The sequence below is a fragment of the Pteronotus mesoamericanus genome, unplaced genomic scaffold (assembly GCF_021234165.1).
Source record: "Pteronotus mesoamericanus isolate MK-2021 breed Mesoamerican mustached bat unplaced genomic scaffold, CSHL_Meso_final scaffold_99, whole genome shotgun sequence".
NCBI classification, from domain to species: domain Eukaryota; kingdom Metazoa; phylum Chordata; class Mammalia; order Chiroptera; family Mormoopidae; genus Pteronotus; species Pteronotus mesoamericanus.
Window position 1 is genome coordinate 4,261,605 of NW_026555330.1, and position 24,144 is coordinate 4,285,748.

Sequence of the window (24,144 nt, forward strand, 5' to 3'; positions counted from 1 at the left end):
AGTGTCAGAAATCCCACTCTAACTAGCTGCAGCAGAAAAGAAAGTTTATGACTTAAGGGTCGACACCGGCCTCAGAATAGGCTCAAATAGTATCAGTAGGTCTCTCCTTCTCAGTCTCCCTCACTCTCCTTTGGGTCAGCTCTATTCTCAGAGAGGTTATCCCCACGGGATGCCAAGGACAGACAGCAGTCCAGGCTCACACCCTGTGAGCCTGGGAACCTCAGCAGGCCAAGCTCTCCTCTTAGTCCAGAATTTACAGCAAAGCCCTCACACTGCCTCTTGCTGGAGGAGCCTGACTGGGTCACACGCCCACCCCGCAGTCAGTCAGGCCTCGCTGAGCCTGAGGAGCACGCCCGCCTTCATTAGTCCCATGCAAGCCATTTGAACTGAAGATGGGGAAGAAAGGACCCCCAAAGAAAATCAAAGTATAGCTACCAGGAAGAGGGACATGGATGCTAAGGTGGCAAAAAGTGGCAGGAAGGAGGAAAGTAACAGAAGTGACACAGGGTTTTTCCAAAGAAATATACAACTGAACCAGAGAAAAGAGTAGGGGAGGACCAACATTGAACAGTAGGGTTAGAGTAGAAGCTACCTCAGTAAAAGAATTTCTATTGCACGTAGACGTACTGCTCAAAAAAGGGGGCAGGGCAATTTCTTCCATAAAAGAGAACTTTTACTACTTGAAGTTCCTATTGTCAGGCAGCATTATGCCACTGCGCACCTGCACACCCACTCTGGTGCATTCGCTGGCTCCTGAAGAGCTGGGCCACGAGAAACGCAGAGACTGCTGCTGCGCCCATCCCAAGTCCATCCAGCTATGAAAGAACTCGCTATGTTTCAGGGTCACATGGGGAACAAGAGGCACCGAGTCTCCAACTTCCTCTGCCAAGAACTGATTCCTTTTACCTTTAGGCTGAATGTAGAGACCATGTCAGGAAACTATTCCAAAGTTTCCATCTTTCTCTTATTATACAAGCAGTGATTCTTCACTTTCCCATTTCTAAGCTCTCTATTCATTCTCTTAAACCCAAAGGATACCAATACCCTCCAAAACAGCATTCCCATATATCCAATTTCTGGATCCAGTTGAAACAAATTGTTGCTCATGCCAATCCCTAAGCTCTCCTCCAAAGGATTCCCTGTCTTGGACAGCTCCCCTTTTGAGCACGGTTTGATATAATTGGTGTGTCCATCTGTCCCAGACAGACTGCCTTCAGTGGAAGGGAACGCGGTGTCTCTGATGGGCCCGCTCCAGATCAGGGGCCCACGGCAGCACAGGCCCACTGCCTCCACTATGAGGCCCAGCCTCCGCCCTCAGGACAAGGAAGCACATTTCGGCAATGTCTGCTGAGCTGGTCGGTCTACAAGTGGCCTCCCTAACCTCCCAGTCTTTCCACAGTTAAGTCCTTGGAAAATATTTTTCAGATTCCATGAAAGTCATATGTGATTAGTGCCAGTTAAGCTTGAACATTCGATTTTTTACTCATTAATCAAATATCTGCATTGGATATACACTTGTCAGAGAGGGTGTTATATAATCCTACAGCCTTAAGTGTCCATGTTATCAAGGAATATGAGAACCCAGAGCTCCAGATTAATATTTGGAGAACACACTAATACTAACTTCCGACATCAAGGCAAAACTAATGTAAATTCCTGACTTCATATATAAACGTGCCACTCTTCCCTCCCCGCTGGAAGAGCTCAGCACTACCCTAGCTGCCCCGCCATCCCCACGGGCACGGCCAGCACGCGGGCATTGGCATGAAGCCCAGCTCACCCAGCTGAACGCGCCCAGTGGCCGTGGGACACAGCAGAGCCCACTGGCCCTGCCGGGAGTTGACTGTCACCCTGATGGCAACAGCTCGGATGGAGAGAAATGGGCACATACAGGGTAAATCATCTTTTTGAGGCCAAGTCTGCAGGGCACTAGGTTTGCATCTAATTGAAACCAAACCCACATGAAAGAGCACCTACGGAAGGAAAAGAAAAATATCAGCCGCTAACCAAGCACATTTACCAGAAACAGTGTCTCAGTATTGATCATTGTTTAGGTTAGAATTTCCAATGCTCCTACTCTATTAAATCCCTTAGCACTCTCCCCTGTCCCTAAAATCTTTCATAATCATATTAGGTTTTCATGGCATCAAAAGCCAAAACAGCACAAGTTGCTTTTGGTATAAATGCTGGAAACTGTCTCTTATTACTTGAAAGACTACAAAGGATTTAGACATTCACATGTAAAATGATCGTGGCCTCTTTTCTAGGCTTTGATGGTATAACTTTCATAAGTCAGCCCACCAGAGTATTTAAATTAAAGAGAATAGTTCTTCAAGTAGAATACACTGTTTAACGCATTTTGGTGAAGTTTAACCCTGTGCATTTGAAGGATTAGGATAAAGTACTATCCTGCAGATTTCACTTGTTCCTTCTCTCCACTTCTAGTCCGATCCTTTGGAAGTTGATATTAGCATCGGCTCCAAATATTAATCTGGGGCTTTGGGTTCTCATGTCACTTGATAACTTGGACACTTAAAGCTGCAGGATGATAACATCCCCTCTGATAACTGTACATCAAATACAGATATTTGATTAATGAGTAAGGAGTCTAATGTTCAAACCTAGCTGGTACCCCTGAGGCCACCTGTTCCTTCAGGTTCTGATCACAGCAGCCTTTCCTTGCAACTCTACGGCATTCCCACATTCATTTTCTACGTCAAGATGAAATTCGTGGCCTGTCAAGAGCTTGCCGAAGGCCGGCCTTCATTAGCGCTCCATGCCTGTTCTCCGTCCCGCCGGCACGCCGCCCTTGCATGGGGAAACCGTCCTTCAGACGGTTCAGACAGGCTCAAAGTGCCCCTTCAGCCACCTTCTCTTCCAACACCCCTAAGGTCTCCCACGCTCGCATGCATGGGTATGCGCATGGATGCAACGGTACTCAAAATGCACACAATGCATTGTGAAGTGCGCTGATGTATTAGCCGTTTTATTCCAAGCAAACACATTTAACTGAATTGCAAATTACATTGCTGTTGGAATTAGATAGGAAATCCCACCATGTAGGACTGCTGCGGTTTGGTACAGTAGTTTGTCCTGGTGGCCTCGTGTATACACTCACTGTAGTCAGTATCGCACTTGCCACACTTGCAGCTCACAGCTGCGGGATAGGAGAAATAAGGACTAACATGGCGTGGGCACCCTGGAATTTCTATGGTCTTGTACATGAAGTCTCTATATGTGCAAACATCCTGGGACAGAGCATATTTGGGAAGAAACAGTTTGCCATTGATATCCTGCGGAGAGAACAGAAAAAGGAGCAAAGTGTAAAAGGACTTTAGGATACCTACAGATAATGAAAACAAATAAAAATTCATTCACTTATATTCCTTTGTCACAAAAAGGACTGGGAGAGGATTTCTTAGCCCCATTAAACACATACCAACTCAACACATCCTCACTGAACCCTATAGAGACAAAAGTGGCACATGCCCTGCTTTATCCTTGGTCATGGGAACAAGATAACAGAATTTGGAAGTAAACTGTTATAACACTATTCTGCACCCATTGTGCTGAGTAGGTGCACGAAATATTGCAACCTGTGCACTCTCCCCTAAGGAGCCAATAACCATTGGATTTGGAAAATGGGGTTGTAATTTATCTCATTCCCCCTATGGATAGAAAAGGATGAAATCTAGGTTTACCTAATTTACAGCTAAAAGAAGGGAAATGAACTACATACCCGTGTCATACAATATCCAGCACAGATGGTGGTGTTGATGGTTAGGCAATAATCGCACTCTTGCCTTTCGACGTGCATCATATACTCAGTTGGAATACAAAAAGATGTCGCCTGCCCACATGCAAGGCCAAAAAGCATGGACATCAGGAAGATAGCAGTCATACTAAATCAAAGATAAAATTAAAGAATCTATTAGATGTATCCTTTAGCACATGCAGAAGGGACATTTGGAAAGAACTAAAAATATACGTATTTTAATACAATGCCTACTTTGTCCTAGGCCCTATATGATGTGGTTTTCATAGTTATACTCTCGATAACTTTTCTTTATACACTTCGATGTGGCTATGATCCACAGAGCCCGTGGTGTACGAGGCTATACGGTGAAGGTCCTGCCTGCAAGTGCCACTCAGTGCCCTTGGCAGTGGAGCGGGAGGGCTGAAGCACACAGCAGAGAAGGGGCAGAGACACAAATGCCAGCTAAGTGTGGCACAGTTCATTCAGTGGAAGCAACCTAAATACCTGCCTCTATGGTTACAAGTGAAGTGCAGTTAAGTGTTAGTAAGGGCTTTCCCAGAGCAGTAGATTTAAAAAAAAAAAAATCAAAAACAAACTTTGGTTAAAAGACCAGCAAACAGTTCATAATCAGAAAGAACAAAGAAACCAAGAAAATGCATAATCAAACATTAGTACCATCTCAATGCAAATAATCCTGCATATAATTGTACCCATTGCCTGTCAAGGAAGACAAGATAAAGCTACAGAAAGTACAGGAAAGATTAACTAAAATGACTACTGGTGTTAGGAGCTAAGCCAGAAATTTAGATACTCCCCGTCTCCATCCTTGGGCTACTCCTCTAAAGTTGAAAGAAGTAGAGTTGGACAAATACAAAACTGTTACTCAGAAGATGTATGAAATTCATTATCTTACAAAGATTACAGATGCAGAAAATACAGGCTGACCCAATGAGGGTGATACAATCCAAGACGGCAGGCCCACGGTGGGTGGGCAGGTAAGCAAAATAGGTTTGGCTGCGCAGAGGGCACCAGAGGGCCCACGTGCCCCAGGCAGAAGGAGAATATGTGTCTCCGGAGAGCCCGTCTGCTGGAAGAGTTGGATCAGTATCAATCGGGCATCATAATGAGCTAGATAATGCTGACCTAATTATTTCAGTTCTGCTACTGACAGTATGTAATCCAGACTTTGGAATGTAAGTTGATCACTTCAAAGAGTAAGAAGGTTTTTGTTGTTTGTTTGTTTGTTTTTTTACTTTACAAATGTACAATTAGCTAGGTGTATTTGGATTTTTTTCCTTCTCAAGAAAATATGCATCTTAATGAAGTAGTGTTGTTATCTGTGAACACAAACTTGTTTGCTTTTTCTATTAAATAAAGTATAATTCACTAAACATATTTAAACCATCAAAAATGTATCAAGGTTTTCTCAAATCTGCCCATTATACCCCAATATTAGCTTTAGTTGCATGCACTAAAACTTCCATTAACTGAAATAATGACACTCAGCCTCAGTTAACCAGAATATTGTCTTCAATTAACTTTTAAGAAAAAATGAAAACCACATTCAACAAGCTAGCAGGGACATTACTTTAAATGTCAACTTCCAGGGATTAGTGGTCACTCTATCCAGTCTTCTATTCCTAGAACGAGAATTGCAGCTAAATTAGATAAACCAGCATGGAGCGTTGGAACCCGGCACTGAGAGAGAAGAAATGCATAAGCTGTGGTCCTTGACCTCAAGGGCTGTCAGTCTAATGGGGAAGCTAAGCATAAACACTAATAATAAAAATACATATGGTTCTAGGTGCTCTGAAAGAGTCCAGTTTATGACTCAGAAACTCACAATTACCAAAATTTTTTCTCAAGCAAACTAACCCATTGAGAAGTATTTTGTAGTGAACCTTTTAAAAAAAATACTGCATGTTCAAGCATTCCTCGGAGGTTTTTTGGTATTTCAACTAGGGAGGGAAAATACAAGAACTCACTGCTCACGGAAGCTGGTTTCCTGAAGTGCGTCACAAACGTGAGCGCCCTCCATGGTAGAATCAGCTCCCTTATTTTAGAGCCACAGGCTTAGAGGATTCTCTACAGAATCTTAAAAATGTCAACTGAGTAAATTACGCAAAATACTCACTTGACATGATCATATGGTTCTTGCCTGTCTAGCCAGCCAGCTACAGGATTTTTGCTATAGGAAATAATTAACTTCACATGTTTTTAACTCTCAGTTCTATGCTTCTGTATAAAATAGATAGTGATAACCTAGTGGTGAGAATATTGGTCCTGGATTAAGGAAGAAAATTGTATTTTAAGATCTCCCATGCATAATCAATAAAATATACTTAAAAAAAAGACCTCCCATGGATCTATGAGAAATTTACTAAAACATTTAATCTGTCTGGGCCTTATTTCCCCATCTGCAGACTAGAAAGAAACAAGGACCCTTGACCCTTTATTAAATTGCAGAAATACAAAAAAAATCTATTTTAGAACTTTCACCCACTGTCATATTCAGTATGGACACTATACTTCCTTCAAAGTTCCCCTTATAAATATAAAACTTTACAATCACAAAAGGAAAATTTAAAAGTACTGAATTATCAGCAAAATAGATATATAACCTTCTGAATGTAAAGAAAGTAAAAATTATTCTTTTTCCTTTATTGCAAATAGTAAAACTTGACCCACAAAATCTTTCTAAGCCTCAATTTCCTTATGTAGAAAAGGAAAGCTTAGAACCAGTAGATGATCAGGAAGTTCCTTTCAGCACCAATAGTTTGTGATTCTATGTGATAAATTAGTGTCATACTCCTGGTCTAAGAGTTAATGACCTAGAATTCTCCTTCCAAATTTCATTGCAATTGTGTATAATTGAGCAATGTAATATCTTTGTGTCTTCATTTTTCCATATGTTCCATTCTAAACTCATAAAAAATAAAACAATACATATGATGAACCTGGAACACTACATTAAAAAGCCTATATAAATATATATATAAATGTATGTGTATCACTATATAAATCAGTGTTAGTTAATACCTCCCTATATGATCTGCCACAATCTCACTTTATGACCTGGATTCTCACCTTTGTAATAATTGCATCTTTAAAATCATCATAAATTCTCTGTTGAGCAGCTAAACATAGAAGGTCTGATTGTAGGTCCTAAATAAGGAGAGATGCTTTTTTTCAGTGGCATAACTATATATGTCTACACTGCCAATGTTTTTCCTTATCCTAAAATATCTTCTTTTTGTTTGCCCCTTACTCCATCTCTTTCTTTTAATTATATTTTTATTTTTTTATTTTTATTTATTTATTTATTTTTGCTCTCACTACCTTCATTTTTCAACACTTTTCTCTCTGCTCTGTTAATTTCCTTCACCAATCTTTTCTCTCCAAGTCCCTTACCACACTATGAAAAGAATCACCTGCCCACCCTATAAACAATCCAGGAACTTTACTATAGCAACACATTTTTCCAGAGAGTAAAATGTACTGTAAGACAGATGTGTGTACCAGACACTATCCAAGGTGGTCTAGCTACTAAATAACTAAAATAAGACAGAGTAAATGACCCCTGTGGGTCCTCAAAACTGAATTTACTCAAGTTTTCCCAGAAGTATATTATCATCAAAGATAACCATTAGCAATTGATAGAATTCAATAAATAGATTATTCAATTGACAAAAATATTTAAATCAAAATGTAAACAGGAAGAGAAAGCCATGAACATCAATCAGGGAATTGACCTGTTGTTCGTCTTCAAGTCAATGGCATTTTTCTTATCCTTACATATGTAGTTCACACAACTTCACCCAACACTGAAGTATTTCGGAGCAATAATTAAAATTCTCTAGAGCCAATCCAAGCAAATTATCACTCAGCATGTGCCAATTTTCAATAAATGCTAAAATGGTGAAAGTGAAAAAAGAAAAAGAACATTTCATTTTGCAAAGCCTTCTAAGTATAGACACCTACCTTACTTTGCATTGGTGAGCTGATGCTGTAGTGACTCAGACTAAAAGCTCTTGGTTCATTTTATACCCTTTGGGATAATTCCTCTCTGATCTTCTTGTTTATATAATTGCGTTTGAATTACTGCTTTCTTATCTGAAAAGCATCTATTGAAAATTCATACTGAATCCCAAATAAAATGTGTTTAAACAATTTCACAACACCTCCCTCTGGAAATGCTGACATTATTGCAGCATAAATTTTCTATTCTCCTATTTCAAAATAAAATTACCCTTTTAAATATATCCTTTATTAATATTTACTAATATTGCAAAGGAAATACACAGGAGAAAAAACCTTAACATCATCTAAGTAAGATATGGAAATGGAATTTTATTTGGGGCTTGTGTGCCCCAAATTTTTCCTAGGTGCTCATTTAGAGACGAATAAAATTATTTCTTATTGACAAAGCAAAGGCTTTTTTATGGAAGTCCAGGATACTTGGCGTATATGTTTCTGATTAAAACAAAAAAAATAGTTCAAAATGTTTTGGTTTTCTCCTGTGTATTTAAAACAGTAATCAATAAAATTTACATGTGACAGAGAGGATGGAAAAACCTATTTCATGCAAGTGTTAATGAAAAAAAGCTGGGGTAGCAATACTTGTATCAGACAAAATAGACTTTAAAACCAAGGCTATAGTAAGAGACAAAGACACTACATAATAATAAAGGGAGCAATCGAACAAGAGGATATAACCCTTGTAAACATTTATGCAGCCAACATAGTAGCACTTAAATATATAAAGCAAATATTGATGGATAAGGAGAGATTGACAACAATACGGTGATAGTAATGGACATTAACGCCCCGCTGACAGCAATGAATAGATCTTCCAGACAGAAAATCAACAAGCAAACAACAGCCTGAAATGATACATTAGGGCATTTCACCTCAAAGCAGCAAAATATACATTCTTTCCAAGTGCACATGGAATATGTTCCATATTCCAGAATACTCCACATTAGGACACAAAACAAGTCTCAATAAACTTAAGAAGACTGAAATCATATCAAGCATCTTCTCTGACCACAATGGCATGAAACTTAAAATCAGTTACAAGAAAAAAAAAAACAACTGAAAAACACACAAATTCATGGAGATTAAATAACATGTTACTAAATAATGAATGGTTAACACTGAGATCGAGGAAGAAATCAAAGGATATCTTGAGACAAATGAAAATGAAAACACAACACCTCAGACCTATGAGACACAGCAAAAGCTGTCCTAAGAGGGAAATTCATAAAATTCGTGTGAAGTAACAGTCATTTAAATGACCATGTCTGACAGGGTGTCATACTGATCTGAGATCCAATCCTGGCTCTGCCATCTGCTAGCTATGTGGCTTTGGCATGCGTGGGCTGTCTTTACTTCAGTTTCTTCATTTATTTAAAGGTAGCATCATTGTTTAGGTAGAGCACATGAGTGTCTGGCAGATAAGCGTTCAATAACTGATAGCAAATTTATAATTCTGTATTTACTTAATATTTAGTCACAGGGCCTAGTACATCGTAGGCAGTCATTGTATTTGCTGAATGCATAAATGGCTAATGGAATGTGTGAATAAATAATTATCCAATTTTAAAGTCACTTTTCACCATCTCTTTAGCTATAACTCATACCCTTCCAATCCATTTGCCTCACTGTAATAAAATATGCCAAAAGTTCAAAGAGAATTTCCCATTGAACTCAGGAAAAAAGTCTGAACTTCTTAGAATCATTCACAAAGCCCTTCACAATCTATTTTTTATCTCTAATTTCATCTTTCCCCATCTCCCACCCCTCTCCCTGCCTTCTCCACCCTTTCTTCACTTTCTGTTATTCAGCCTAACGGAACTGAGTTCCTCTAATCAGTCGCACACTCTGTTCCCTCTAAGTCTTTCTGTGTGCTATTCCTGCTACCTGGAACACCTGCCTGCCCCCAACTCCATGTCTCTTCTCACCTAACTCCTCTTTGTCCTCCATGACTGAACAGAGAAAGCGTCCCTCCTGCACAGCCTCCTCTGAGCCCCTAAGGCCTCTCTCATGGTTGGTTGTTTTAATAGAATTAGGGAAAATATATCAAACATCTGGCACATGGTAGATTCTCAATAAATCAAAGATATTATAGATTATTGATACCCCGTTAGTCTTCTCTTGTCCTCATCTTTATTGTTAATGAAAGTTAATGAAAAAAAAAAGGCCTGGTATAGGCAACTGTCCCTGGAAGGGGAATGGAAAGTTTAAGGCAGAATACAGGATATATACCAGAAAGAGCCATTCCAGGGGCTCCCAAATCTTGGGAATGTGAGCCACTCTGAAGTGAGAAGAAATTTGAAAACAGGTAAAGTGAAAATGAGGATGCCAAATTCAACCTGCTTCATGTGATTCCACCAAGATGATAAGGGTACAGGAACTGTGGGAATGTGATGTGTTTGTTTCTAATGGAACCAGTACCTCTGTTGTATAAAGTACTGATTCACATACTCAGTTTCTAGCAGATTTTATATACATATCCCTGGGAAATATACCTACACATAATAGGTAACTGAAACACTCTTGGCCTACTAAAGGATATAGGCCTACTAAAAGAACTACAAAAAATATCACACATTTGGATAATGATTTTATTTTCAAAGGGGATCTAATGTATATGATCTCATACTGTTAAAAGAATTCAGGCAGACTGAACTTTCACTTCCAGACTGGATTTACTTGCCCATCTCAAATAACTATAAACAGGATAAAATGTATGAAACAATGGCTTGACATACATGGAGCGTTAGGCAACAAAGGAAAGTGATCCCTAAGAGACAAGAAACAAAGGAACTACAGCTTGCACCGGAAGAAAGTTCTGGCCTGCGCTGCAGGGAGGGGTATGAAGGCAGAGGCAAGAAGTGTCCCCAGATTGAGGCGATGGGCCTGGGAGTCCCTGGAGCCCACGGCACTTGGGAGTCGCAGGAGAGCACACTGGAGAGAAGAGAACTGCACAGAGAAAGAATTCTGGAGATCTGCAGATAATCTCTTTGAATATTCAGCTGAAAACTGATCAACTCCTGTGAAGAAACTGGATGAGGCTGGGAAAGGAAATACCTGAAAGGATTAAAGAGAACAGTTCTGGGACTCACACAGAGATAGCCATAGTGTTTGTTTCAACCAGCAACAGTGGAAAATTTCCTAATTCATGGGAAATCAGGTATTATGCTTAGAAGGGTTTTGCCTCAATTAGGGGGCAAAATTAGCCATAGACTAAGTGCTGTTCTGACCCTGCATTAATCAATCTTTAAAGCAAGACCCTAAGGATCAACTATGTGCAAGTAACAGAACCGACTCAGAACAAAGTTGAAGAAATATTTATCAGAATACAACAATATCTTACGCCCAAGAATGTATTTAATATAATCCACACTATGTAGCATTCAATAAAAAATTACTAGCCATGCAAAGAAGCAGGAAAGTATCATTCATAATGAAGAGAAAATTAATCCATTGAAGCTGACTCAGAAATGGTATAGATAATAGAAGTAGACAAAGGACCTTAAAGCATGACACTATCAAAGAACACAATAATTTCCTAGTAACTGATCCCAAACAAATAGAAATTTGAGTAATCTAAACAAATCCTAGTTATTTTAAAGAAACACAGAAAGATTCAAGGGAACATAGACTACTCAATGAACTCAGGAAAAGAATGTATAAATGAAACTAGAAGTTCAACGAAGATACAGAAATCATAAAAAAGAACCAAATAAATTCTGTAGCTAAAGAATATGTAAAACATATTGAACTCTAGTATGTAAGTTAAAAGACAGAACTGTTGAAAGTAACCATAGCTATGATATTTTGTTAATGTAACACAATATAAAAAGATGTAAATAGGGGTACCAATAACATAAAATGGGGGAGGGAAGTAAATGCATAGAACTTTTATGCAAATGAAGTTGTTATTAGCTTAAAATACACTGTCAAATATGAAAATGTTTTTTATAAGCCTTATGGTAATCACAAAGAAACACCAATACAGATGACAAATGATAAAAGGAAAAAAATTAAAGCATACCACTACTAAAAAATAATCAATTCATAAAGAAAGACTACAGAAGAGGAAGGGGATAAAAAGAACTCAAAACAATCAGAAAACAGGCAACAAAATGGTGAAAATATGTCCTTGGCATATCAGTAACTACTCAAATATAAATGGTTTAAATTTCCCAATTAAAAGATATACAGTAGCTGAATGAATTAAAAAAAAAGACACCTAATGATATGCTGACTATAAGAGACTCAATTAAGCTTTAAGAATACCCATAGCTCCAAAGTGAAGGGATGAAAAAAGATATTCCTTGCAAATGAAAACAAAAATAGAGCAGAGGTAGCTATATTTATACTAGACAAAGTAGACTTTAAGACAAAACCTGTAACAAGAGACAAAGGTCAATATGTAATGATAAAGGGGTCAATTTATTAGAGGATATAATAAGTATATCCCTGATCAGTGTGGCTCAGTTGGATGGGCATTATCCCACAAAGGGAAAGGTCACTGGTTTGATTCCTGGTCAGGGCACATGCCTGGGCTGCCAACCCAGTTCCGGGTGGGTCAGGATATATGCGGGAGGCAGCTGATCGATTTTTCTCTCAGACATCAATGTTCCTATCCCTCTATTTCTCCCTCCCTTCCTCTCTAAGAATAAATAAATAAAAGGTTTTAAAGAAGAGAATATAATTTCAAATATATATGCATCCAATATTGCAGCACCTAAATAGATTAAACAATAATTAATAGATCTGAAGGCAGAAAAACCAGCAATGCAATAATAATAGGGACTTAAATGTCCCACTTTCAACAATGAATACATCATCTAGATAGAAAATCAATACAGAAATAATGGACTTGGAGTACACTTTAGATCACACAGACTGAACAGACATATACACAACATTCCATTTAACAGCGGCACTTTTCTCAAGGGAGAGACAGCTGATTTGCCTAATACATAGAAACAAACACCAACAGTTGGTCAAAGTGAGGAGACAGAGAAATATATTCCAAACAAAACACCATGAAAAACCTCAAAAAAGACCTTAATGAAATGGATATAAGGAGTCTACCTGATAAAGAGCTGAAACTAATGGTCATAAAGCTGTCCAATGAACTTGGAAGAATGAAGGAGCACAGTGAGATCTTCAGCAAAAAGACATAAAATAGAAGAAAGTTCCAAGTAGATGTTATGGAGCTGAAGAATACAATAACTGAACTAAAAAATTACACTAAAGTGGTTCAACAGAAGACTGGATGAAGCAAAGGAACAGATCAGTGATCTGGATGACAAAGAAATGGAAATCTCCCAGAAAGAGCAGCAAAAAAAAAAAAAAAAAAAAAAAATTAAGTAAAGATACCTTAAGGGACCTTTGGGATATTTCGAGTAAAATAATATTCATATTATAGGAGTCTGAGAAGAAAAAAGAGAATCGGCAAGAAAAATTTATTTGAAGAAATAATGGCTGAAAATGTTACTAGTCTGAGGAATGAAACATGTATCCAGGTCTAGGAAGTTCAGAGAATTCCAAAGAAGATGAACCCAATGAAACCCACACCAAAACACATAATCAAAATGGTAAAAGTTAAAGAAAAACAGAGAATCTTAAAAGTAGCAAGAGATAACTAGTTATGTAAAAGGGAAAGTTCATAAGGCTATCAGCAGATTTTTCAGCAGAAACTTTGCAGGCCAGAAGGGAAGTGGCATGAGATATGCAAAGTATTGAGAGGAAAAACTGCAAAACAACAGTTCTCTACATAGCAAGATAATCATTAAAAATTGATGAAGAGATTAAGTTTTCCAGACAAGCAAAAGCTAAAGGAATTAATCACCACTAAACTGGCTTTATAAAAAACGTTAACAGGGCTTCTTTAAACTGAAAAGAAATAGCACTAATTAATAACAAGAAAACATATAAAATAAAAAATCTCAGTGGTAGAGGCAAACATACAGTAATGGTAGTAAATCAGTTACTTACAAAGTAGGAAGGTTTAAAAGACAAAAGTAGTAAAAATTAAAACTAGTTAGAAGGTGCATAAAATAAAAAGGTAAATTGTGACTAAAAAAATGTAGTATGTGGTGAGTGGGAAAGCGGGAGTAAAAAGGTAAGTTTTGGAATGTGTTCAAATTTAAGTTGACATCAACTTAACTGTTATATATATAGGATGTTATATATGAACCTCACAGTGACCACAAAGCAAAAATTATAGTAAATACACAAAAGAAAATAAAAAAGAAAGCAAAACATAACACTAAAAAAGCTATCACACCACACGGGAAGAGAGAAAGAGAAAGCAACAGAAAGGAGCTACAAAAACAGCCAAAAAGTAAAGCCATAAATCAATTAACAAAATGGCAATAAGTACATACCTATCAATAATTACTTGAAATGAAAATGGGTTAAATTCTCCCATCCCTCTCAAACTCTTCCAAAAATTTGAAAAGACATAGAATGGATCAATAGATAAAAAACAAAACCCATCTATATACTAGCTGGCTATAAAAGGCTTCACTTCAGAAGCAAGGAACATACACAGACTGAAAGTGAAGAGATGGAGAAAGATATTTTATGCAAATGAGAACATACAGAAAGCTAGCATAACTATACTCATATTAGACAAAAATAGACTTTACAACGAAGACTGTAATAAAAGACAAAGAAGGGCATTACATAATGATAAAGGGCTAAATCTAGCAAGAAAATATAAACATTTATTGATATATATACACCCAACATAGAAGCACCAAAATATATCAAGCAAATATTAACAAAACTAAAAAGGAAATTCACAGCATTACTATGATCATAGGGGACTTCAACATCCCACTTACATCAATGGTTATATCACTTAGAAAATCAAAAAGAAAACATGGGCCTTAAATGACACGCTAGGCTAGATGTAAATGCACTTAATAGACATACACAGTACATTCTATCCAAAAGCATATTACAAATTCTTCTAAGGTGCACATGGGAACATTCTCCAGGACAGATCACATGTTAGGCCAAAAAACAAGTCTTAATGAAGTCAAGAAGACTAAAATCATATTATGCATCTTTTCTAGTCATAATGGTATGAAACTAGAAATCAATTATAAGAAGAAAAAGAACTGTAAAAAAAAACACAAAAAAGTGAAAGTTAAACAACATCCTACAGAAGCACCAATGGATCACTGAATATATCAAAGGAAAAACTATAAACCACCCAGAGACCAATTAAAACAGAAATACAACATATTAAAGTCTAAGGGATGCAGCAAAAGGGGTCCTAAGAGAAGAGTTTATAGCAACACAGGCCCTACCATGAGAATCAAGAAAAAAAATCTCAAGTAAACAACTTAACTTTACACCTAAAGGAATTAGAAGAAGATCAAATGAAGCCCAAAGTTAGTAGAAAAAAGTAAATAACAAAGATCAGAGCACAAATAAAGAGACTAAAAACACAATAAAAAAGATTAATAAAACTGAGTTCAATGTTTGAAAAAATAAAATTGACAACCCCTTAACTGGTCTCACCAAGAAAAAAAAAGAGAGAAGACTCTAAATAAAATCAGAAATTAAAAAAAGAGACATTACAACTGATACTGCAGAAATGCAAAAGATCATGAGGGGCTACTATGAACAATTAAATGGCAAAAAATCATTCATTCTAGAATAAATGGTTAAACTCCAGAAATATACAACCTTCCTAGTCCAAGTTATGAAGAAACAGAAAATCCGAATAGACTGAATATTAAAGGAGAATGAATCACTAATTAAAAACCTCCCAACAAATTAAAGTCCAATGCCAGACAGCTTCGTTAATGAATTCCACCACACATTCAAAGAAGAGTTAATGTCCATCCCTCTCAAACTCTTCCAAAAATTTGAAGAGCAGGAACACTTCTAAAATCATTTTACGAGGTCAGCATTACCCTAATATCAAAGCCAGACATGGCCCTGGCCAGCGTGGCTCAGTTGGTTGGAGTGTTGTCCCATAAAGTGAAACATTGTGGGTTCAATTCCCAGTTGGGGCACACACTTAGGTTTCGGGTTCAGCCCCCAGTCAAGGCACATACTGATAGATGAGGCAACTGATAGATGTTACCCTCGCTCCCTCCCTTCCTCTCTCTCTAAAATCAGTTGGTATGTCCTTGTGTGAGGATTAAAAAAAAAAAGACACAAACACACACTCACACAAAAAAAATTACAAGCCAATATCCTTGAAGAATACAGATGTAAAAATTCTCAATAGCCTCGGTTGAGTGGTTTAGTTGGTTGGAGCACTGTCCCATGTACCAAAACACTGTAGGTTCGATCTCCAGTCAGGGCACGTACCTAGGTTGTGGGTTTGATCCCCCCATCAGATGCATATAGGAGACAACTGATCTGTTTCTCTCTCTCTTCTTCTCTCTTTAAAATCAACAAAACATATCCTCCAGTGAGGATTAAAAAAAATTCTCAACAAAATATTAGCATACCAAATTCAGCAATACTTTAGAAGGATCATACACCATGACTTATTCCAGGGATACAAGGATGGTTCAACATCTGCAGATTGATCAATGTGATACACCACATTAACAAAATGAAGGATTAAAACCACATGACCATCTTAATAGATATAGAAAAGGCATTTGACACTTCTCAACACCCAGTTATGATTAAAAAAAAATTCTCAATAAAGTGTGTATAGAGGAAATGTACCTCAACATAATGAAGGCTCTATATAAAAACCCACAGCTAACACCATATTCAACGGTAAAAATGCTAAAAGCTTTTCCCTCTAAGATCGGGAACAAGATAAGAATGCCCACTATTGCTACTTTAATTCAACATAGTATTGGAAGACCTAGCCAGAGAAATCAGGCAAGAATAAGAATGAAAAGGCATCCAAATCAGAAAAGAAAAAGTAAAATTACTGGTTTGCAGATTACATGGTCCTATATACAGGAGTGGGCAAACATAGGTTTGTAGTTGTTCATATGGAAAATAATAATAAATAACAACACAATAAACTGTTTCATGTACTCACAACTGTAAACCTACTTTTGCCAATCCCTGTATAGAAAACCCCAAAGACTCAACCAAAAAACTGTTAGAATCAATAAATGAATTCAGTAAAGTTGCAGGATACAAAATTAATATATAAAAATCTGTGGTGTTTCTATACACTAGCCTTGAACTATAAAAAAGAGAAATTAAAAAACAACTTCATTTATTATGGCAGCCCTAGGAAAATAATACATGCAGTTTATGATGTCAATTATACCTCAACAAAGCCATTCTTTAAAGTCCAGTTGGTAGAAATAACCTGTGCCTACTACTCTGACTTCATCATCCTCTGTCTCATTCCACTTTTTACTATGTGCCTTTGAACATGCTAAACCTGTTCTTGCAACAGGGTTTTTGCACTTGTTGTTTATTATGAAAAGCTCTTTCACCAGATCTCCAAATGGCTTCCTCATCATCTCAGCTTTAAAACTACTTCCTGAGAACAGCCTTCCTTGACCATTAATCTGCCTCTGCCACTTTTTATCCCACTATCTCATTCTTTCCCATACCACTTGTAACTTTCTCATACTATATTATTTGTTTACATGTTCATTGTTTCTCTCCTTTCAACTAGAATGTAAGCACCATAAATGGAGGGGTTTACTTGTATTGGCAAAACCAACCTATTTCATATATTAGATGTTTAATAAGTATTTATTGAATGCATAAACAAGTGGAAATATTAGTGCTATTTCCAGAGTTTATAATTAGATACAAGGAGAGGTTATTAGCTGCTCTAATGTTTTATAGATGGCTACAGCAAAGCCCTACTAAAATCAAAGTTTCCTGATATCCTTTTTATTGAATTAAAATTTTAACTCATTTTCAAAGGAAAAATAAAAGCCTCAATCTTCAATTAGCTGAACAGAGGAATTGCATTGGTTATGAATGAGGCTTATTAATATTTTACCCTCCTCAAAGACCATCCTAGCTGGCAAGATGCTCTACTTCCATGAAATTCTAAAATCCTGTGCAACAGATACGTTTTTAATAATCGGTTTATCCATCTGAAGTCTGCGTTATCTCTAAGAGTCACATTAAAATAGTCTGCCATTTGAAAATAAAATCTGTTTATTCAACTCCTTTCACTTTTTTTCTTAAACAATACAAATAATTGATAGCAAGAAGAGTTGGATCTAATGTGCATATTTATCATTGTATTATCTTGAAGCTCCCAAGTAGAGAGACAAAACTAATTTAATATTTATAAAAACTATGTCAATTTACTTCCCTCTTTTGGTAACATGTTAAGCCCCCAATATGCCACATTTATATGAATTGACAAAAGCTTTCTCCATTTCAAAACATTTTTAAGTTAAGGTCATATATAAATGTTAATAGGAATTGCTAACATCTTCTCTAATATAATTCATTGTATTATAAAAGTATTCTTTTATGTATATCAAAACTTATTTCTCTATTCCTCAGTACAATATATCATTTGCTCTATTTTTGTTACGGTATATAACCTCTTGGTAATTAGATATTATTTTGCTCTCTGAATAATGTGAGCAGTATTAACTGTACTCACAATAACACACGTAACCACTTCTCAGCAACTCATCAACACTCTTATTAATCTCACCAAAAACTATTTTACTTTTCTCATCTTTTAGTATACCTTTTATTTTAAAAGAATCACAGCATTGTTATATGTAAAAATCAATAAAGAATTCTGTTGCAAAGGTCTGATTTACTTTAAAAGGCAAGTGTACCTGAAATTTTGTATGTAGGTGCAATTATTCATCGCCTGATTTTAAAATGTTGCCTTCTGGGATACCTTCTAATACAAGATTTCTCAAACATGTCAGAGTGGGTGTAGCCTACGCCAACTGAGTCTCCCTGAACCAAGGAAGACGATTTCAGGGCGGCGACAAGAGAGCCCAAGGGGCGCACCACGAGGTTAGCCCAGTCATTCCACTTTAGGTGCTGAAACACCATTTCAGACTAGCCTAAACAATGGAGGCTCAGCACTTGTGAGCATGAAAATCTCTTGTGAATTGGAGAGGGTGAATTTGTGCTTGAAAAGGCTTGAAATCCCAGTTCCACCCTTTGCTCTGGGACTTTAGTTTTATCTTCCTGAGTCCTAGTTTGCTCATCTGTACAATGGGGAGAAACGCACCTTCACAGGGGTTTGGCAGGTAGTAAATGAAGTTAGTAGACAATAAACCACTGTCTACACTAAAGCCTCATATTCTTTTTTTAAAATAAGAATTCTGTAAGCAAATTAATCTGTGGTAGGCAAGAAATAATAAACTAATAATGCAACTAACTTCCTTCACTACATGTGTGTAACAACCACCGAAGTAAAAGAAGCTAGCTAGACACAAAAGGTCATTCGGTGTGAGTCCGTTTACTTGAAGTATACAGAATACGTAAGCCCCTAGAGTTGGAAAGCGGGCCGGCGGCTGCCAGGGGCTGGGGAAGTGGGACACAGGGAATGACAACTTAATGAGCGCTGGGCTTCCCCTTTGGGAGGGAGGAAAATGATTTGGAACTAGGGAAAGGCAGCGCTTGCACACACTGTAAACATCTTAAATACCAGAAAATTGTTCACTTTAAAGTGCTTAATTTTATTATGTGAATTTCACCTCACTTTAAAAAATGACAATTGACAGCTTAAAATGAAAATAACAAACGTATTGTGGGGTTTATAACATACGTAGAAGTAAACTGTATGCCAAGAATAGAACAAAGGACAGAACTGAGACATGAAAATATATTTCTGTATGGTTCTTGTACTATATGTGAAGTGCTATAACAGCCTTTGAAGGTAAAATATGATACACTGAAGATGTATATTGCAAATCCTAGAACAACCACTAAAAGTGGAAGTATAGCTAAAAAGCCCACGGGATCAAAAGAATGAGAAGATACAGAGTGGGAGAAAATATTTGTAGAAGACCTATCAGATAATGGATTGCTATCCAAAATATACAAAGAACTCTTAAAATCTGACAAAAAACTAGCCTGATTAGGAATGGACAAAAAGCCTAGACAGACAGCTCACCACAGAAGACACCCAGATGGCAAATAAGCACATGAAAAGATGCTCTTCACCATGCCATCAGGGAAATGCAAGTTAAAACCTAAGATGCCACTACACACCTATGAGAACGATCAAAATCCAGAACACTGACACCAAATGCCGGTAAGGATGTGGAGCAATTGAAATTTCTGGTGAGAATATAAAATGCTATAGCCACTTTGGAAGATAGTTTGGCAATTTCTTTTGAAACTAAACATACTATTACCATACAATCCAGCAAATTGTGCTCCTTGGTCTTTACGCAAGGGAATTGAAAACTTAGGTCCACAAAAAAAACCCTGCACATAAATGTTTATATGTTTATAGCAGCTTTACTCATGATTGCCACAACTTGAGAACAACCAAATATTCTTCAGGAGGTGAATAGATAAATTGTGGTGTAACCAGATAATGGAATACTATTCAGTGCTAAAAAGAAATGAACTATGAAACGATGAAAAGACATGGGGAAACCTTAAGTGTATATTACTAAGTAAAAGAGGCCAATCTGAAAGAAGCTAAATACTGTATGATTCCAACTAAATGACAATCTTAAAAAGATAAAATTACCGAAACATCAAAACTTGACAATAAAAAACTAACGACCTGATTTAAGAATGGACAAAAGACCTGAATAGACACCTTACCAGAGAAGACATACAGATGGCAAATAAGCATCTGTGGTTCCGGGGGAGGGCGGGGGAGGGAGGGTAAATGGCAGGGCACACAATGAAAATATTCTGCATGCTCTAATGGTGGATACGTGTCATTAAACATTTGTCAAAATCCATAAAATGTACACCACCAAGAGTGAACTTTAATGTGAACTACGGACTTCAGGTAATAATAATGTGTTGATAAAGTTTCATCAGTTGAAACAGTTTTACCACTCTGGTGCTACATGTTAGCAGAAAGGGAGGTTATCTATGCATGTGTGGGGCCCAGCATGTATGGCAAATCTCTACACCTTCCACTCAATTTTGCTGTGAATCTAAAACTACTGAAAAAATAAAGCTTATTAATTTTTAAAAAGCCAATGGTGAAGATAAAATGGAATCATGCCAATATTAAAGTAATCCAAAAGAAAATATAGAGAAAAAAGGAAAGAACAGATAAAACAAATAAAAAATATATGGCAAGATGAAAACCTTAAACCTAAGTGCATTATATTAAATATAAATGGTTTAAACATTTAAAGTATAAAGCAAAAATGATCAGGTTAGAGAAAAAAATCAAGACTGGTCATATTCTGTCTACAAGTAACCCACTTTACATATAGAGACACGGGTAGAAAATGCAAACATTAGTCAAAAGAAAGCAGTAATATGTAGTATCATACTTTTAGTGAATAATTGGGGAAAGATGAGATGTCCACTCTCAGTATTTCTATACAACATTGTACTGGATATACTAGCTTGTGCAATAAGGCAATGGAAAGAAATAGTAATCCAATAAGCTATGCTCTTAATGTAGCTGATAAATGCAATATTTAAAATCCTCATAAAAACAGCAAGAAATAAAATTGTATCAATCTTACACAGAAATTCTAAGGAATCCACAAAAATGCTTCTGAAACTGAGTTTATCCAGGTTACGGGACACAAACTGATTAGACAGAAATCTCCCCTTCCCAGGCATCACCATCTCTCTCCCTGCTACAGGTATCTGGAAGACCAAACCATGCCACACTCATGCGCCCTTTCTGGATCCTGGGTGCCAACGATGGGCACTGTCAGAGAGCCATCCTTGGGTTCATCTACCTGCTGGCCTGCCAGCTAACCTGCTTCGGCTCCCATGCACCAGACACGATCCCGAGTCCTCCAAAACACACGTAGATTTCCGCAAGGCAGAGGGCAGTCAATGCAGCTGGCACCAGCAGACCAATGCTCCTTGTCAATCTGGCTGTTCATAGACTCTGGCCACCTATTACAGGCCAGAGCTGCCCCAAGGTAGCCCTCACGTGTCCATTTGTAGAAACCGCAGCCTCCAAGTTAACCAGTTTTCAAGGAACCTGGGAGAGGCAGGCGAGTGGCGGTACTGGCTACTGCAGGCACTCATCTGGCAACGTGGGATCTGTTGACAGTTCAGGTACTCCCAGGACAGGAAGGAGGCTCCTAAAGACAGTGAGTCCACAGGGCAAATTTGGAGTTACTGTCCCTGTTAAATTTTCATCTTCATATAGTGAGTCAAATTCATTAAAAACCACAGAAAGCCCACCTATAACAGGCATTAATAACATTGATTTTATTAATAAAAATGAGAGCTAATGATTATTAGCACTTGCTTTGTGCTAGACACTTTTCAAAATGTCTGCTCATTCTCTAGTTCTAATCATTACCATTTTACAAACCAGAAAACTGAACCACAGAGACATTATTCAGAACTTGAATGGCAGAGCTAGGGTTCCAAACTCAGTAGGCCAAACCAACCCCAAAATTTTAACTGACACATCATACCTGTGGTCTGGCCTAAAGAATTAGTTTTGACTCAATTATACATGATAATTCAATTTGTAATTTAGCTGACACACAATATTCAAAAATCTCAGATACTATTATAAAGGCTAGAGAACCTTTAATGAAACAGCCATTAATTTCATATAAGCTGAGACAGGATTTAACACTATGAACAATATTGCTGGTGAAAAGAGAAATTTTCTATTTACGAAACTAGGTCATTTCAATTTACCGGGAAAGTCATTGAAAAAAACTGATGCATTTTCCTTTGACAAACCATAGGTCAGACAAAGACTCCTTTTAACTACAGAGAGCAACATCAACCAAATAGCAGCAATAATTTGTAAAGATAATTTGGAAATTATTGAATAATTAAATGATCTACACTGAAGTTTGTACCACAGCAGTTTTATAAGGAAACAATGTTTAGTTTGTAAAATATACTTTTATTTAGAACATATTTTAACTTTTACATATGTAATGATTTATACATTTATATCAGTGATTATGTGTTTTTACTGTGACTCTTATTTAAAATTTTAATATATATCTATTATATTATTAGTCCACAGATAATTTTCAAATTATTTGAAAGCCCATGAGTTTCAAATAATTTAACCTATAGAAATAAAAGCACTAATATGAGCATTGTTCACAGTGCAAAGAACCTGGGAACAGAGAGAATTCCCATTATGTAAGTTAAGACAGAGTAGGTTATGCCAACAATAACGAACAACTCCAAATTCTCAGGGGCTTAAACACCACAAAGTCTCATTTCTTATTCAAACTAGATGGCAATCCTGGGTTAATGTGGGAACTTTATTCCACATTGTTTTCACTCACGGACTGAGGATGACAGAGGTTACAGCATGTGTAACATCACAAGTTGCTGCAGCAGGATAAAGAGTGTGCCAGAGGGCCTCGTGCTCTTCGCCAAATACTCTGGTACAAAAGTAATTAATACACATCACTTCTACCTAAACTCCACTGGCCAGAACTTATCATACAGCCTCACCAAGGTGGGAAAGAAAGTGTAATTTTCTCATGTGCCTAAAGGAAGAACTGGGTATAGATGACCATAAAGGTCTCTATCGCACTCTAATAGATAAAGAGCTAAATTATAGTACATCCATGAACTATTACGTGGCCATTCAAAAGAATGAATTGGAACTATACCATGTTTTAAGAGAGATTTCCATCAGATACTGAGTAAAGCAAAATGAAAAATATACAGTGTCCCACTTTTTTAAGTTAACCGTGACCAGAGAAATCTGTATATATGCATGCATATGTAAAAATATAACTAAATACATTACATCTATCTGTCATGGAGAAAAGGAAGGAAGGATACACCCTCGGTTCTTCTCAAAGGTTACCTAAAAGAAGGGAATTTGACGGAGGGGGATTCTGATGTGTGTGGTGAGGAAAGGAAAAGAATGGGTAAGGGAGAAAACAAAAGGGGAAAAAAAGAGGGCACTAAGATTTTATATTATTATATTTATTCATAGATGTAAATTATGTATATGCATATAGAATTTAAGTCATTTTTTAAAAATATCTTTTCCTTTCCATTTTGACTGCTTTTATATGCATCAGGTTACTGATCTGTTGAAATTAAATGTTCTTTTCAGTTCCCTCAAGCTCTAAATTCAATGATTTTATAACTTAAATGATGTTAAGTCTTATCTGTCTCCTGTTTGTCATTTCCTATTTGTAATCCACAGTTGACCTGCCCTGATTAAAGTTCTTGATGTACTACTAAAGCCTGTGGACTATTAATTATACTGAATTCATGTTGCCTGAATTATGAATAATTTATTTCTAACCTTTATA

The 24,144-nt window shown here is 37.0% G+C and overlaps 1 protein-coding gene across 1 annotated transcript; it reads right to left on the reverse strand.

The window, feature by feature from the left end:
• Positions 1-3,038: 3,038 nt before the first annotated feature.
• TSHB (thyroid stimulating hormone subunit beta) lies at positions 3,039-3,901 on the reverse strand. Its single transcript, XM_054564754.1, has 2 exons — positions 3,740-3,901; positions 3,039-3,293 (listed from the first exon to the last, which is right to left on the reverse strand). Exons 1-2 carry the CDS (start codon positions 3,899-3,901, stop codon positions 3,039-3,041), a joined length of 417 nt encoding a protein of 138 aa, XP_054420729.1.
• Positions 3,902-24,144: the final 20,243 nt, after the last annotated feature.